Here is a 19025-nt window from a genome sequence, read left to right as displayed (position 1 = left end):
CAATTCAAACCAGACGAAGCACGTGAAAAAGGAAACGTACCCGTATAAATACGGACGGAGCGCGTGACGCATAGCAATGGCTACCTAGTAAAGCTTAACTGCTAAGCTTACGACTCGAACCTACTGTAGCTGTATCGTCATTCATTCGACCTAAATAGTGTATCGTATTACAATGGACCAACTTTGTTTCGATTTGAAGGTGTGGATTAAACCTTTTCTCTCCCCTTGAATTTCGAGTCTCAAATTTCAGGTGCGGTTTAGATTCGGGAATTTTTTTTTTTTTCTTGATTTCGAGTCTCATTTTTCAGGTGCGGCTTAGATTCGAGTGCGGCTTAGATTCGAGTAAATACGGTAAATTCAATTATCATAGCATGAGGTCTTCTGCCCAAATGCATGAAAAATGCAGCACAAGGGGGTACAACAGCAGCAATGTAGCTGCACAATAACTGTAGGTATCTCATTTTCAGTGCAAACACAGTTATTGTAGGTCACCAATGTAGTGCTCCACTATGGATGGAATGTAATATTCATAGTAACACAACCCAAATCTGAATAAGCTCACATGTTATTAATACTAACAGAGCTACATCTATGCTGTCAGAAGCCACTAACCAAACTGCCAATCAAAGATCGCTCGCACATGGTCTCAGTCCACCGCCAGCAATATTCTTTCTTGTCATGGAGTTCCCACATCCATAATACACACACTAAAAAAAGTTTTGCATCACCTTGGATCTGTGAGTTCCAGAACCTGAACAGAACATTGGAACAGAGATAACATAAACATCATTTCCACCCTTTTTTTGCTCATGAAAACCTTACATTCTTGTTGTACCACAATATAGCAAGGCCTTCAGAGATGGTGATCCAGATTGCTTTACACACCAGTACCTCTAATACTCAGTAGCATGTCCTCTTGCACTGATGCATGCCTGTATTCTTTGTGGCATACTATCCACAAGGTCATCAAGGCACTGTTGGTCCAGATTGTCCCACTCCTCAACACGATTTGGCATAGATCCCTCAGAGTGGTTGGTGGGTCACATCGTCCATAAATAGCCCTTCTCAATCTATCCCAGGCATTTTTGATAGGGTTCATGTCAGGAGAACATGCTGGCCACTCTAGTTGAGCGATATTGTTATCCTAAAAGAAGGCATTCGCAAGATGTGCATGATGGGGGTGCGAATTGTCATCCATGAAGACGAATGCCTCACCAATACGCTGCTGATATGGTTGCACTATCGGTCGGAGGATGGCATTCACGTATCGTACAGCCGTTATGGTGCCTTCCATGACCACCAGTGGCATACGTTGGCCTCACATAATGCCACCCCAAACAGCAGGAAACTTCCACCTTGCCGCACTCACTGGACATTATCCTGTTTGCTTGTTGCTCTATACATAACCACACAGTCAAAGTTTCTCAGTCAGTGAGATGTCACCTAAATGTTTTCATCACATGTGTACATGGCATCCTGCCATCTAGAGACAACCTTATAGTGTTGGGATAGCCTATAATATTGCTACTGCCAGCACTATGTATCAGCAATTACTCCATGGTCCTGCAGTTTTATGTGATATTAAGTTTTATGTCACACTAATCAATATTGTCTGCAGCTCGTGGTCTAGTGGTTAGCGTTGCTGCCTCTGGATCACGGGGTCCCGGGTTCGATTCCCGGTTTGGTTGGGGAGTTTCTCTGCTGGGGGACTGGGTGTTTATCATTTTATCATCCTCATCATTCGTGACAAGTGGCTAGATTGGATTGTGAAAAAAATTTGACTGTGTAAAAATAAGAACTTTGTATGGATGCTGATGACTGCGCAGTTGAGCACCCCACAAACTAAAAATCATAATCATCAAACAGTGTCAAATTTCAGGGATTAAAACTCGATAATAAATTCATTTGGAAAGGGCATACCATAGAATTGCTGAAGCACCTAAGCAAGTCAGTGTTTGCAGTTAGAATAATGTCTGATGTAGGAGACATAAATATAAAAAATCTTGCATACCTTGCTTACTTTCATTCTATTATGTCATACCGAATCATATTTTGTGGTTACTCATTAGATTAGATTAGATTCAGTTTTCATTCCATAGACCCAATAAGTGACATGATCCTTGTGGGTATGGAACATGTCAGAAAGTATAACATAAAAAAATCAAACATTTGAATATAATGCTTACTACCCTAATCATTTGTCAGGAGACCGTTGAAATAGGTGAATTCAGTGCCGTAAACTGGAACAGCTAATATTTACAGAATTCACATGCTGTCAGAATGAAACATTGTTATGCACTATTAATAAATTTATCATACACAAAATACCTAAACTTGACTGTTGTGACCAAGTGCTGTTAAAACTGAAATCTAACAGACATTTTTACTTAAGTTGGCTTAACAGTCTCTGTTAAGATATTCATCTATAGAGTAGAAGGAGTTGCCAATCAAAAAGTCTTTCAAACTCTGTTCCAACAGTGCTTCATCTGAAACCAAGTTTCTAATGGTTGCTAGCAATTTATTGAAAATATGTGTTCCTGAATACTGAACCCCTTTTTGGACCAAGGTAAGCGATTTTAGGTTTTTATGTAGCTTGTTCTTATTGCTAGTGTTGATACTATGTATTGAGCTATTGGTTGGAAATAGAGATGTATTACGGGCAACAAATTTAATTAAGGAATAAATATACTGAGAAACAGTGGTTGGAATACATAGTTCCTCGAACAGGTTTCTACATGATGTTCTTGAATTTACGCCACAAATGATTCTTGTCACACACTTTTGCACCCTAAAAACTTTTGCTCAGTTTGGTGAGTTGTCCCAGAATATGATCCCATATGACATAATGGAATGAAAATATGCAAGTTTTTTATATTTATATCTCTTACATGTGACATCATTCTCACTGCAAATACAGACTTGTTTAGGCACTTAAGTGATTCTGTGGTATGCCCTTCCCAAGTGAATTTGTTATTGAATTGTAATCTGAGAAATTTAACACTGTCAACCTCTTTGATCTGCATGTCTTCATATATTATACACATGCTGGAAGGAAACCTCTCACAGGTTCTGAACTGTGTATAATGGGTCTTCTCAAAGTTTAATGACAGTGAGTTAGCTTTAAACCTCTTATTAATGTCAGTGAAAATTTGATTAGCAGGTATTTATAAATCTGTACTTAACTTGCTACTTATTGCAACGTTTGTGTCACCATAATATTCTAATTTACTTAAGAGAATTCTGTGGTTCACACATTCAAAGGCCTTTGGCTGCTCACAGAAAATGCCAGTAGCCTCTAACTTATTGCCTAATGAATTAAGTACATTCTCACTCTAAGTGTAAATAGCTTTCTCTGTATCAGAACCTTTCAGAAATCCAAACTGTGACTTGGACACTATATTATTTCCAGTCAGATGCTTAAGGAGACACTTGAACCCAACCTTTTCAAATATTTTTTAGAAAGCCAGCAAAAGTCAAATTTGTTGATAGTTTGATGGTATCCCCCTTCTTGTACAGAGGCTTAACTTCAGCATATTTTAGTCTGTCTGGAAATGTCCTGCTGATAATCAGCAGATCAAAAGTCTTTAGTATGCAAAAGCATATAATATGAATCATTCGTGGTGTAAATTCAAGAAAATTGAGTAGAAACCTGTTCAAGGAACTTTGTATTCCAACTGCTGCTTCTCAGTATATTTATTCCTTAGTGAAATTTGTTGCAAGTAATACATCTCTATTTCCAACCAATAGCTCAATACATAGTATCAATACTAGAAATAAGAACACTCTACATAAAGATCTAAAATTGCTTACCTTGGTCAAAAAAGCGATCCAACATTCAGGAGCATACATTTTCAATAAATTTGCCAGCAACCAATAAAAATTTGGTTTCAGATAAAGCATAGTTTAACCATAGTTTGAAAGACTTTGTGATAGGCAACTCCTACTCTGTATATGAATATCTTAACAGTGACTGCTAGACCAGCTTAAGTAAAAATGTCTGTTAGATTTCAATTTTGACAGCACTTGGTCACAACAGTCAAGATTAGGTATTATGTATATGACAGACTTATTAAAAGTTCATAACAATGTTTCATTCCGATTGTGAATTAATTCTGTAAGTAGTTTACTGTAATGTATTCACCTATTTTGACAATTTCCTGACAAATGATCAGGGTAGTAAGTATTGTATTCAAATTTTTTATTTTTTTATGTTATTCTTTCTGACATGTTCCACACCCATGAGAATCATCTCATTTTTGGGTCTATGGAATGAAAACTGAATCTAATCTGATAAATATTACTTTATGCCTGCATGAAGCTGTAATGTCTTTCAAAAATGTCAGTACTTCGAACTGTGGACAATTTGTCTGAAATGTTCCAGACATGTCTTTTTAAGTTCTAATTGGTACATGTTGCATAAGTATTCTGAATTATTCTTCATTGCTTCACCTGGAAATACAAAGATCCAGCCGCATGCCGAGATGGCTTGTATGAAAAGGGCATGGTCGATTTCCTTCCCTACTGTTTCATAATCTGAGTTTATGCTTTGTCTCTAATGACTACCCTGTTAATGGAACATTAATGTTGCTCCGTGAAATACAGACATAACTATATACATAAAGAATTAAGTGTTCTTAGGACATTAATTACAAATCCTACAATTATTCTTCACATCATTCAGTTCTGATCATTTCATTCTTTTTCAGATATTTGTTAATTGGGCTGTCTTTCCATGCTCTGTCAGTCATTTAGGGTGGGTGTAACTAGTTACCCTAGTGGTATTGCCTGGAGCTGAAGGCTTTCTCCTCTTGGAAAATTTAATCTGACCGTTTCTTGGATTGTCACTGTGTGAGAAGGAAAGATTATTTAAAAAGCTGTTACCAAGGCTAGGATTGTGGTGGAACACATGTTCAGAATTACAGCTGGCACTACAGTCACTAGTAGTTTCATTTTGTGGTTCCCAGAATCATTAACAGTGCATGAAATTATAATGAATTCTTTAGAAAACTTATATCCAGGAGCACAAACTTCACCCTTAAAAGCAAGAATACTGGTTGGTAGACAATAAAGACCACTTCCATCTGCATTATAAATTTGGTCTGGTGTGAAATTTTCTTCCATAAGTTTCTGGAGCTCTTCCTCGATGGACTCAGCTGCCATAAGGTTTGAACTAAGACACTCTCCTTGCATGGTAAATTCGTAGATCCTGTGGAATTGTTTGACTATTGTTAGCCACCCAGATCAGGCTTTAAATTATCTCTCAAATCCTAGAGCTTCATGAAAGAATGTAGCTTTTTTACCACACATCTGAAACAATGGCACATTCCTCTTTGTTTTTGGCTAAACCACTGCAAAAGAACAGAATCTAATTCATCAGATGTAGATTTGTTCATACTTTTTTGTGCAGATGGTCCAGAACTGGAATCGCATACCCTGACAAAATCCTGTATTTTCTGATTATTCTTTTTAATGTCCTGAGCAGTCTGCATTCCAATACCATAATCAGAACTTAGTTTTGCTCCAGTTTCTCCCTTCTCAAATATTTCCATTAATTCTAATTTTTATTTTAATGTCAACACATGTTTCTTTCATTTCTCCATCACCTCTTTTACAAATTTCTTTGAACTTTTGTTGACACTTACATGCCAATTAACATCAACAAACTTTGTTTGTTATTCACTTACACAGAACAGGCTGGCTGCTAAGAATGGGAATGGTACTCTGTTATCATCTGACTGTCTTTTTTTTTAAAAAAAAAAAAAAAAAAAAAATCACTTATTTGTTACACAGCGAGTCATTTGTTGGTGTTTGCTGGACAATACTGTTGGTCATTTCACTGATATGTACAATGGGCAACTCATTATTCAAATTTATATTAAATAAATCCAACAAAAAATTAAATTATTTTTCATTCTAGTTATTTGTGTTTTGGTAATTTTCTTGTTTATAACAAAGTCAGTTTGTTGCACAGCTGTACATGCTATCATTTCATTTCTCCATGTTACTGAACACAGGAAGCAAACTACTCATCCACATAATCATATTAATCATTCAGACAGTAAGACAAGTCATTTAAGGACAGTGTTTATACTACACCCATCAAAAAAGTTTTGCCTCACCTCAGTTCTGAGAGTTCTGAAACCTGTACAGAACATTGGAATAGACATCAACATAAGCATCGTTTCTGCCCTTTTTATTGCTCATGAAAACCTTACATTGCATGTTGTACCACCATACAGCGAGATCTTCAGTGGTGGTGGTCCAGATTGCTGTACACACCAGTACCTCTAATACCCAGTAGCACGTCCTCTTGTATTGATGCACGCCTGTATTTGTTGTGGCATACTATCCACAAGTTCATCAAGGAACTGTTGGTCCAAATTTTCCCACTCCTCAATGGCGATTCAGCGTAGATCCCTCAATGGTTGGTAGGTGACGTCATCTGTAAACAGCCCTTTTCTGTGTGTCCCAGGCATGTTTGATAGGGTTCATGTCTGGAGAACATGCTGGCCACTCTAGTCGAACGATGTCATTGTCCTGAAGGAAGTCATTCAGAAGATTCACACATTGGGGGCGTGAATTGTCGTCTGTGAAGACAAATGCCTCACCAATATGCTGCTGATATTGTTGCACTATCAGTTGGAGGGTTGCATTCATGTATCATACAGTGGTTATGGTGCCTTCCATGACCACCTATGGCATTCATCGGCTCCACATAATGCCATCCCAAAACAGCAGGGAACCTCCACATTGCTGCACTTGCTGGACAATGTGTGTAAGGTGTTCAGCCTGACCAGGTTGCCTCCAAACACGTCTCCGATGATTGTCTGGTTGAAGGCATATGCGACACTCATCGGTGAAGAGAACATGGTGCCAATCCTGATTGGTCCATTTGGCATGTTGCTGGGCCCATCTGTACCGTGCTGCATGATGTCGTGGTTGCAAAGATGGGCCTTGCCATGGATGCCGGTAGTGAAGTTGCGCATCATGTAGACTATTGTGGCTGCATGAAAAGCATTATTCAACATGGTGGCCTTGCTGGCAGGTTTCCTGTGAGCTACAATCTGAAGGTAGCTGTCATCCACTACAGTAGTAGGCCTTGGGTGGCCTGAGCGAGGCATGTCATCGACAGTTCCTATCTCTCTATATCTCCTCTATGTCCGAACAACATCGCTTTGGTTCACTCCGAGATGCCTGGACACTTCCCTTGTTGAGAGCACTTCCTGTCACAAAGTAAAAGTGCGTACATGATCGAACTGCAGTATTAGCCATCTAGGCATGATTAAATTACAGACAACACGAGCCGTGTATCTCCTTCCTAGCGGAATGACTGGAACTGCTCAGTTGTTGGACCCCCTCCGTCTAATAGGCGCTGCTACATGTGTGGTAGTTTACATCTCTGAGCAGTTTTAGTGACATCTAGAACAGTTAAAAGGGACTGCGTCTGTGATACAATATTGACAGTCAACGTCTATCTTCAGGAGTTCTGGGAACTGGGTTGATACAAAACTTTTTTGATGTGAGTATTAAGATCTAAAATGGGGGTAGATAGGCAGAAGTTGCTGAAAATGCCTTACTCTATAGACAGCAGAACCATGTAAAAATGAGGCTACCAAGAACAAAGAAAAAACTATTCAGAAAATTCTGTTGATGTTAAATGAGGCACTTCTTTTTAAGGGGAATAGAAATTTGCTGTCATTCTGCTGAGATAAAATTTGTTGAAGTTTTACTTTTTGTGCAAAATAATTGTTGGAAGTTATTGATAAACAATCAAAAAGTATAAGAATACCTGGAAAGCCAAAAAATTTCATGAGAATTATATACATTTGTCTATCAACTGGGCTTAGAATCACTCAGAGATCAGATGTTAATAAGTTCATCAGTGCTCGAACAGGCCACGGGCGTACTGCTGGTCCACAGTGTCCAACTGGCACAATATTTCAGCGATCAGACATGTTGCCATCATCAGGTGTGCTGGTGAACTGGTCTACTGAGGGTGGGTGGCCATCTTAAATACCCTCACCTCGCGAGGCATTCTCTCCGCGGTCCGCGCCCACACGTCAACCGTCGGTGAGATGCTGGCATCAGCCTCTGTGGTGACGTTGGTGTACTTGCCTCATCCACCCTTGTCACCTGTTTGTTTCCTTTGCTGAGTGTCTTTTTAGTTACACTCAATCATGGTTCCCATGCCCTGCTGAGGTTGTAGCCGCAATCTCAATTGAAGAGTCTGTCCCTGGTATGAATTTCTATAGCCTCTCTAACAATGCTGTCCCAGTATTTAGATGTCTGTGCCAAGACCCTGGTATGTTGGTAGTCCATTTCATGATTTTCAGACAAACAGTGCTCTGCGACCAATGACTTGTGGGGGTACCGAAGTCGAGTGTGCCTCTGATGTTCTTGCCAATGATCTTCGATGGTGCGTATTGTCTGTCCAATATAAGTCCTTCCACATTGAGACAAAATCTGGTATATGCCAGCCTTCCGCAAACTGAGAACATCTTTGACACTTCCCAATAATGCTCGCATTTTATTTGATGGGCAAAAGACAGTTTCTACTCGGTGTTTCCTCAATATTCGTCCTGTTTTCCCTGATAGTGTGCCAGTATATGGTATATAGGCAGTGGCTATCTCTTTCTCCATGACTTCTCCATCTCCACATGCTGTACTGTAGAGGTGGGGAGGAAGGAAGATTACCATTCCTGGATGTCACGGTCAAAAGAAGAGTGGATGGCACCCTGGGCCTCTGGGTATACAGGAAGAAAATGCATACTGACCTGTATTTGCAAGCGGATAGCTGCCACCTCCCTGTGCAGGAATGGGGTGCTAAAAACACTGGTGCACAGGGTGCGCACCATCTCTGATGCTGAGAGTCTGCCCCAAGAACTACAAGACCTCAAAACTGTATTCCAGAAAGACAGGTACTCGGAATGGCAGATAGACGCGCTCTCCACCCCACCTCTACACTACAGCGTGTGGATATGAAAGAAATCATGGAGAAAGAGACAGCCACTGCCTATACCATATACTGGCCCACTATTGGGGAAAATAGGATGAATATTGAGGAAACACTGAGTAGGAATTGTCTTTTGTCCTCCAAATAAAATACGAGCATTATTGGGAAGTGTCAGAGACAATCTCAGTTTGCGGGAGGCTGGCATATACCAGATTCTATGTCAATGTGGAAAGACTTATATTGGACAGACAGAGTGCATCATTCAAGATCATTGCTGAGAACATCAAAGGCACACTCGACTTGGGTACCCCAACAAGTCGGCGGTCGCAGAGCACTGTTTGTCCGAAAATCATGAAATGGACTACCAACATACCAGGGTCTTGGCACAGACATCTAAATACTGGGACAGCATCGTAAGAGAGGCTACAGAAATTTGTACCAGGGACGGACTCATCAACCGAGATTGCAGCTACAACCTCAGCAGGGCATGGGAACCAGCATTGAGTCTAATTTAATAGATGCTCAGCAAAGGAAACGAATGGGCAACTAGGGTGGATGAGGCAATTACACTGACGCCATGACAGATGCCGATGCCAGCATCTCACCAACCGCTAACGTGCAGGCGCAGACCGAGGAGAGAATGCCTCGATAGGGGAGGGGATTTAAGATGGCCACCCATCCTCGGGAGCCCAGTTTGTCAGCACACCTGACGATGGCGACATGTCTGATCACTGAAATATTGTTCCCCTTGGACACTATGGACCAGCAGTAAACCCATGGACTGTTTGAGCAAGAAATACCCTGGGAAAAACTGTTATGTAAGGATAGCTGATCATTTAATTTCACATAATTTGCTGTCAAATGTACACTTCAGTTTTAGAAGTGGTTTAACAACTGAAAATGCTGTATTCTCTTTTCTCTGTGAGGTATTGGATGCATTAAAGAGAAAGTTTTGAAAGCTAGGCATCTTTTTTGATTTATCTAAGGTGTTTGATTGTGTTGACCACAAAATATTGCTCAAGAAGTTGGACCATTATGGAGTACCAAGAGTAACTCACAATTGGTTCACCTCTTACTTTAACAACAGATAGCAAAAGGTCATTATCCACACTGTTGAGCAAGGCTATAATCTGGGTTCTGAGTGAGGCATGATCTATGTTGGCCACTCCAGTTCCTTATGTATATAAATGATTTGTCCTCTAGTATTACAGGTAATTCTAAAATATTTCTGTTTGCTGATGGCACTAGCATGGTAGTAAAGCATGTTGTGTACTGTTTCAAGTAGTGCCATTCATGACGTAAGTTCATGCCTCGTAGAAAAGAAACTGACACTAAATAACAGAAAGGTTCAGTTTTTACAGTTTCTAACACACAATGCAACAAAACTGACATTTTAATTTCACAGAATGAGTGCACGATTAGTGAAACAGAACAGTTCAAATTTCTAGGTGTTCAGATAGACAGTGATCTGTCGTGGAAAGCCCACATCAACTATTGCAACTCTGATTAATGCTATTCACACTTACAGCATCTAAATATAATCGAGTAAATTTGTTTTAAAACATCTACTGCAAAAATAAAAAAAAAAAAAAAAAAACGCTGCTACCTCACTAGTTCTATTATGTTGTTTCTAACTTAGTATTAGTTGATTGCAATGGTATTTTTCATATTTTTATTTTGATAATGGTGAGTCGTATTTACAGTATATTATTACTTGTTATACAATTTTATAACAAACGTTGATACTTGCCCCTTAGTTAACAGAAATTTTATAGCCCTGAATCTAGAAATTCAGATAATTTGTAGAAAGAGTGACTTGTAGAAAGAGAGACCAATGAATATATTTTAATTTTGTTTTGAACTGGTGTGTGTTCCCAAATCTCTTACAGATAAACATTTTGTGAATCAACCATTTCCATTTTAATTTAACAGTATGTTAAATGAACCAATACATCTATGACTGCTTAAAATTAATGATCGGTTTTATTTTTCTGCAGAAAACAAGATATCACCGTTCCCAGTGTTTTGATTTTAGAGGAGGATATGCCTTCCCAAAGACAACATGTTTTGGCATTGGGAAAGAACCTCTTGATGTGGATTCAGTAGCATTCTTGAAAGATGATGACACTATCAAGTAAAGTAAAAGATCACAATTTAATAGATGATATTTTGCATATTTTTGAAGACAAAAAAAGATTTGTTGCATTTGATGTTCAATAATTGTAATATGAGTTCCTTCTTAATGTATTTTGTAAACTGTTCATTATGTGTTCAATGTTCCTATCGAGCAGTTACATATATTTCTGTAGTTGCAAATACAAGTATCAAATATGCTATGGTAATTTTTGGCATGCTATGGTAATTTTTGGCATCATTACCTGTTAACCTGCAGTAAATCCTATACCTTTTTGTAGACTTCTGCTTTGTCAATCGGTGATTTCCAGTTGATATGCCCATTCCCAAGACATGATAAATGTAATTATAAGTATTTCCCATTGCCAGCATTTTGGGAATTCAATTGAAAGTTGTGTAAGGCTTGGATAATTCCATTATAAGAAATGCGAAGTTCCCCAATTCTGGGTAAAGGAAAAGTAATAATGATGGTAAAAAAGAAGAAATGTAAATGAATATAGAAGAAATTGAGTATCAGAGATATGTTGTGTTTCTGTGGTTATGATACGAGAACATGCTAAAGTTGCAGCAAAAGCTTACATGTTGAACATTTTAGCCTGTACATTCTTTGTGAGAGCTGCAAGCTATGTGCTGCAAATCTGTTCTAGTAAAAGCATTCATTGAATTATGAGTAATTCCACTGTTGATGCATCTTTAGCCTGTGCCTTGAAAGAGATTATTGGAAGATCAGTGAGAGTTCTAACTTTCACAATACAAATTATACATGTGAAAACCACAAACCAAAATAATAGCCCATTTATGAAAGTCTATAACAAAAATAAAAAATAAATAAAAAAAATCATATATGAAAACCTGAAAAATGAATAAATGTGAAGTTCTCTTTCATTGGAAATTTTGATACAGTAAATCTGTCACTTTATAGATACTGACTGTGCTAGACTGAATTGTGGCTGCTGTTTGACCACATTGCTGTGAATGGTTTAGCCCATGGGGCAAATTGCATACATGCCTGATGGCATTTGTAAATTTTAATCTATACTGCCTCTGAGCTGCTATGAATACTGACCATGATGGGAATAGTAAACTCGAACCCGCCCCCCCCCCCCCCCTCCCCAAGAAATAAGCATGCAGGACTGAAAATTTCCTAGTTTATGCTAGTTCCAAAGGATTGGGGTGGGGGGGAGGCAGTTGGAACACCCCACCAACTGATCCAGAACCACTGGCCCAGAGTCAGCCAACCCAGGAAGCATGTCCAATGATTTCAGAGTTGGCAGCACAATGGAGGCAACAGACTGCACCAATAACAAAAGGGTTGAGGGAAGGTTGGGATGGAGGGACTGGTTCTAATATGATCCCACACTGTGATTCCTTCACCAAACTTCTGAAGAGTGGGGGTATGAAGGCAGATGTTATACTGGGCCCAGGAGACATGGGGCAAAGATGCAAGACACAACTTACGGTGTCGCAATGTCCGGTTTGAGGTTCAGAGGGAGTGGGATGGGTGTGGAGTGCAACTGTGGTCACATCTGGAGCTGGTTGCATTAATAGGTCAGATGATGTGCCTGGATGTGATGTCAAACAACTGACACCTCTTGTGGCTGTCAATGATCTCTTGGGTTCAACTTGAATGCCAGCTGAATGCATGTGCCCAGACATAGGTGCACATTCACATTCAGAATTAATGATTCTCCATATGATACTGTACAGTTCTGTTACATGAAATTAAACTTACATGTGAGACTCTGCAGGTAAGCAGTCCATGCTGTGTAAGACTGTCCATGTTGTTTATGACACTGAAAAAATTGTGACAAGGTGTGTTTGATGCATGGTTCGGTTAACAGAGCACAGAGATGATTGACAGACAAAGTACTAGGTTCAAAGAGTGGTTGCAATTTCTGCACCGGTGTATATAAATGTCTACTATAAAACAAGAGCAATACACTTGCTGCCTAAATGCACTTGGTGCCTACCAGAGATACAGTAAGCAGATCAATAGGGCCTAAAGTTCAGAATGATAGACTTCTCAGTTCTCTGAAGACTCACTGAAGGAGTGAATGATGGTGGAGGCATAATCATGACCACCAGCTAGTGTTGCCACTGCTGATATGTGAGCTGTGGAAGAGCTGTTGCTGGTGTAGTTCCTGGTACTATTGCTGTTTTAGTGATAGCTGTTGGTACCAAAATTCCAGAACTTGGGATCTGTGACACTGGTGCTGGGTGTGAATGTCACTGAAAGCACGCCACTTTTCTGTCCCACTTCACACAAATGTTTAATATGTAAACAAAGCCAAGTTTGTCAAGCACAGAACACTGAATGAAATTCAGACACAGAAACAAAAAGTCCATGTATAATGCAGCATCAATATCCATTAAGCAGAATAGCCTGATTGATAATAACTAATGCAATGTACTGTGCTTGACACAGTCATGGCTGCCTGCCTGGCCCGTGTGACATGTTTTACATGCCTCTAGGGGCGTTCATTAGCTGCACTTGCACCTCTCAGCTGCTATCAGAATTTGCCATTGGTAGGGATATCAAAGACAGTCAAAAATAAAGATGGATAGAGGATGGAAAATTAGAAGAGAAATGAAGAGTGCAGTTAAAAACTGAAAAAGAGGTTTTTTTAAAGAAATATTATGACCATGGTATAGAGTGTTTTATGCTATCATTACCATCAGCATCATTGTCATCATCATCATCATCTGAAAGAGCTTTTATGTAACACTTGAAACAATACAAGACACCTGATTTGTTTTCCATGTAGTACAATATACTCAATAGTAACTTACTAACCAGAATAAATGATTTCCATTTGTAGGTGTGATCCAGTGTTAACATATGGCATCTTAAAAAGGCCAGTTTTTCCTTCATTCCATCCACATTATGAAATTTATGATAAAAAGGCTCTTAATTTTAAAGCTTACTTCAAACAATCTGTTTTTGAGTCACCAGTGGAACATTATCGTGTAAGGCATGTCAACATTGTCTATTTTCTTGAGAATGATACAATCACTGTCATGGAACCACCAACTGAAGTAAGTATTGCTTATTTAATTTGATATTGTAATTCTTCATAGTTCCATTTAATTACAATGTCATTGTTTTTGTCGAAAAGCATAAGAACTTATCTATGTGTTTGATGTTTGTGTTTTGATACATTTTGAGTGTGCTGCTTGTGACATAAAGATTACTGCATGCAAAGTTTTAACTGAATTATTTTGTGTACAGACAAGAGGATGTAGCCTAATTTAACAGCTGATCTGGCCTCTGCTTTAGCTGACAATGAGACAAATGTGCTGTAGCTTTTAAGATTTTGTGAGACGTCTGACTCACTCCCTAATCTTTTAGGGAAAAGCTTTTAATGTGTCACCAGGGCGAGTGGCTCATCCTGGTTTTTTGTAAGTGATCAACCAGCTACACTTTCTTGTGCTCTTTTTTTAACTTTTATCCTACCATTCAGTTAAAATTAAGTTATAAATTTTATATTTCTGAAGATTGGGTATGAGTAAGTACGTGAAAGTGAGTGAAAATGAAGAGAGTGATTTTAATTTTAAGTGTCATTATATTTTAGGTATTTTTAGTTTTAACTGTTTTAAGCACATTTATCTCATATTTGTTTTAGTAAGAGCACTAATTACATTGCTATTGAGCACACACATGTGTGCACATTTGTGTTGCTACGTGCACATGCGCTACATAACATTAAGTTCCTAATGGTCTGAGAGTAGCACCCTTTTCCCTCCTTATACCTCACCTCAACAACTTAACTGAACTGTCCATCAAATACATATCAGGTCTTGATTTCCTTCCTGGTCTCAGTTTTCATCAGACTTTGTGCTCACCTGCCTCTCTGCTTTATTCCTACAACTTTTCATGCACTGCCATCATATCAATTAGTTTCATACTGGCATGACCTTTAGTTGTGTTAATTATCTCTGTGTTCATTTGAGGTAAAGTGAAAAGATTTTGAGTTTGGCATAGAATTAAAATTGCTATCAATGATATTTTGTTTTTATGCTAGTATGTGCTACACAATTTATCTGAGGTTTTCGTTTTTCACTTGAACATACATCCTAAGTTGATGAAGATTTTTTAGGAGTTTGGGTTTGGCATAGAATTGAAATTGCTATCAATGATATTTTGTTTTTATGCTAGTATGTGCTACACAATTTATTTGAGTTTTTCATTTTTCACTTGAACATACATCCTAAGTTGATGAAGATTTTTTAGGAGTCTGTTCCTTCATATTCAACAGTGAAAAATTGAATTAAAATTTGGTTATACTTTCTCTTCATATGATCCATCTGAAAGATGTCTCAAAAATGCAACACAGGTGGACACATAAAGAAAGTTCCCCATATTAGGTAACCAGTGATTATATGAAACAGCTGATACTACGGACCTATCAGAAGAAAGAATACAGAAAATTTTGCTTAAGCTTTGAGCAGAGTGGATTCCACATTTGCTGAGTTGTGACCAAAGGCAGATAAAGACATATTACTCAGATATTCTTGGAGTATTGTAAAAATATCCAACCTTTTTTGTGGACTGATTTGTATTCTTGATGAGACATGGATCTATTGCTTTGGACCAAAAATGGAACAGCAATGGATGGAACTGGTGGCTCTGCATCACAACAGACAAAGTAAATTTAATCTACAGGACAAATTATGGGCAGTGTTATTCCAGAAGCATCTTTCATCCTGATAACCTTGCAGAGGGTAAAAGCAATGAGTGGCAGACATTATGCAGGTCTTTTGAAGCAATTAAAAGTAAGTAATGTTTGGGAAGAGACTAGGAGTTTGGAAGGAAAAATGAGGAGCATTTTGTTCTAAAGTCAATAAATGCAGATTTTTGTAGTTACAAATTAAGCTTGCTGCCATGCATGACCTGTTGAAATGGTTTGGTTAAAATCCACTATTATCTGTGTCATGAAAAACTATGAGGTATTGTAAAACTCAGTATTTGCTCTCAGTCAATTAAAACAAAAGTTGATAAATACAAATTGTGCTCAGCATCTGAGAGACCTGAAGAGAAAATAACAATGTAGGACTCAATAACCATGTAGGATGTCGATAAAAATGTAGAACATCATTGTCAATGATAATGTGAGATAGTTTTATGTAAAGTAAAGAACATAAAATGTGGGCAGGCACTTGAAACCAGAACAAATAACAGAAATTAGTGGTTTACACAACAACTTTAACTTCTGATTATTGCTCAGCTCAAGCCACCTTCAACAAAGACAAGTTTGCACTAGAAGAATATGTTGTTAAACTATTAAATAGAGGTTAATATGGAGTGATTCAGGAAATGGTGTACATGTAACTTAGAGCTCAGGTTGCAGGATGTCCAGGTTGAAAGTGAAGGAATCCAAGAAGCTCAACAACAAGTAGAAAATACTAGCCATTGCCTGTTCACATTGGCTACCATATACTGGTGAACCCAAAAGCCTTAGAAAGAAAAGAATACAGAGCAGCTGACCTAACTTACAATGATATCACAATTTTTCACCATCATGTGAATAACTTATACAAAATGGACCACAATAAATTATTACTAAAATATATTGCAATCAGATCACCAAAATTAAGGAATATCAAGAAAGAAGCAAAAATGAAGACTACTGTTTCAATAAATATCAGCATAAGAAAAAAAAAAAAAAAAAAAATACCAGAAAGTACGTGTATGTGTTGCAACTAAAAAGGAAGATCAAAGATGTCCAAAGAAAGACTCTCAAATCTGGCCAATAAATTTTGTGAAATAGGGAAGATACCAACTAAAAACAAAGGGGGAGACCATAGCACTACAAGAAGATAGGGAGGTTACACTAGCTACAAAGAATAACATCAAAACATAAGAGATGTAGGGAGAGTTATTATTCAAGAAAAAAGTCCAGTATCTGAACTGAAAGCAGCAAAAATGTGAAAACATTTCTGTAAATAAAAGGAAATCATCAGGACTTCCTACTTGCTCTTTATTGAAGTACAAACATACATTATACACTACTTTAACTTGTCATTTAAAACTCCCCAAACAGATACTTGCACAACAAGCCGGAATGGTGTAATGAAACTAGAAAAGGAACCAGATCTGGAGGAAAAGAATCAATCACTAAAACCACAGGTAGCCAAACTTCGCATAAAAAAGTTCTATGCAATAATGAAGGAGGAAAATTAAAAAGTGATAAAAGTATTTATTGATATACGGCAGAATCACCCAACAACAGAGCTCTCTGTAGCTGAAGTATTCTATCCAAGACAGGTTTGGCTATACAATATGTGCATTATGATTCATTCACTAGTACAGACAAAGGAAAGATTGCTTTTTACACATGGCTCAAAACAGAAGGACCAAAAGGATGCAACCAAGTAGCCTCTGCCCAATTGGATTTTCTCAGAAACTTTGAGATGTCCCAGCCAGAAAATATTCCAAATGAAACTCATTTATTCCCTGAATCCTGTATCAAACAAAATAAAAATACAGTAATGAAGTGCACACTAATGGCCTTCATGGTAGAAAGCAGCAAATTTAAGAAGCTGGTACATCATTTCCCTTTTTGTGGTCACAACCGTAATCCTGACATCGTGTCTGACAGAGTGGATAAAGAATACCAGAAAAAGGAAGGTATTCTTTAAATGATACTATAAAGTGTTAGAACAACATGATATCATCATGATAGTAAATTTAGACTTGGAAGCATACGATCCAGTGCACCATAAGTTCTATGAACTAAGATGCTTGTAAAAATAACTGCTCAGCAGGTGATGGCTTATGAAAAGTCTAAAAAGAAGGTATTATTGTCAGTATCAGATGCTTATAGTGGACGTCCTGTAGAGGGTGAGATACAGAAATCCAGAAATTGCAGTCAGGAAGTGAGCAAAGAAAAAGGAGAACATGCTCAGTAACATATGAGGCATTTTAACATACCACAAGGAGCAGAAGGGTTTTATAAGGACATTGTTGGAAGAGGTCAATATATTTCCAGTTTAGTGTTGCTGTATCCAGTATTTTGTGTAGTATTTCAATAACATTTCTTACTATTTTGCTCTTCTGCTTATCAAACACACATGGAAAAGTATGATACTAATGTGTTGTATTGTAATACATTATTGTATTTCTATGCTAAACAAATACTAAAGTAGCATTCTTTGTAATTACTGTTGATGATAAAAAAGAAACTGAAAAAAATCATTTGAAATGTGTATGTTACCAAAATTTTAATTTGCATCTTTCCATTTTTCCACTTTTGAAAAACTTGGGAACTTTGTCACACTATTCTGATATAAAAAATGAAAATTTTATAAAAGCCAAACACTTAATCAGGATCACTTGTACAAAAGCAGTGTATATGTTAAATTATCTATTATTATATTGTGTATTTTATTATATATTATATAATTAGTACTAGTTATACACAACACATTATGTGGCTTAGTCTGATTAAATGGAAAATAAAGAAAACCCTTTATCTGTCCACCCCTCCCCATCCTCCCTCCCTCTCTCTCTCTCTCTCTCTCTCTCTCTCTCTCTCTCTCTCTCTCTCTCTCTCCACTCTCCATCTCATTCTGCCCTCTCTCTCCCCCTTTCTGTCGTCATCACCTCTTACTTTGTTCATCTTCTCCTCCCTTCTCTCTGCATCTTCTGCTGTCCCTGCTCTCTGCCCATCACCTCTTGCCCCTTTTCTGAATCCACTTTCTCATCCAACCCTCTCTTTCCATCTCCTCCTCCTCTTCTTTCTGTACATCTCCTCCCTTCTGCTTTCTGTCTCCATTTTCTCCCACTCCTTTATCCATTTTGTCTTTTCCCCTCTCTCTGACCTTGAGCCTTCTTTATAGTGTAGAGCCTCATTGACTGGAGTAGAATTGTCCTCAGTAATGATTCCCACTTTTAACAGACCTCTTCCTAAGATTTCCACAGTCTATAAGTTGTCCTACT

At 38.0% G+C, this 19025-nt stretch overlaps 1 protein-coding gene across 1 annotated transcript in view; it reads left to right on the top strand.

The window, feature by feature from the left end:
- LOC126161852 (EF-hand domain-containing protein 1-like) overlaps window positions 1-19025 on the top strand; it is a 187487-nt gene that overhangs the window by 26737 nt on the left and 141725 nt on the right. Inside the window, exons 2-3 of the mRNA XM_049917962.1 lie at window positions 10951-11087; window positions 13906-14122. Of these exons, the coding sequence (XP_049773919.1) occupies window positions 10951-11087; window positions 13906-14122 (354 nt within the window). The remainder of the gene's footprint in view (window positions 1-10950; window positions 11088-13905; window positions 14123-19025) is intronic.

This window comes from Schistocerca cancellata, chromosome 2 (assembly GCF_023864275.1).
Source record: "Schistocerca cancellata isolate TAMUIC-IGC-003103 chromosome 2, iqSchCanc2.1, whole genome shotgun sequence".
In the NCBI taxonomy this organism is placed as follows: Eukaryota; Metazoa; Arthropoda; class Insecta; order Orthoptera; family Acrididae; genus Schistocerca; species Schistocerca cancellata.
This window is presented reverse-complemented; position numbering and strand designations above follow the sequence as displayed.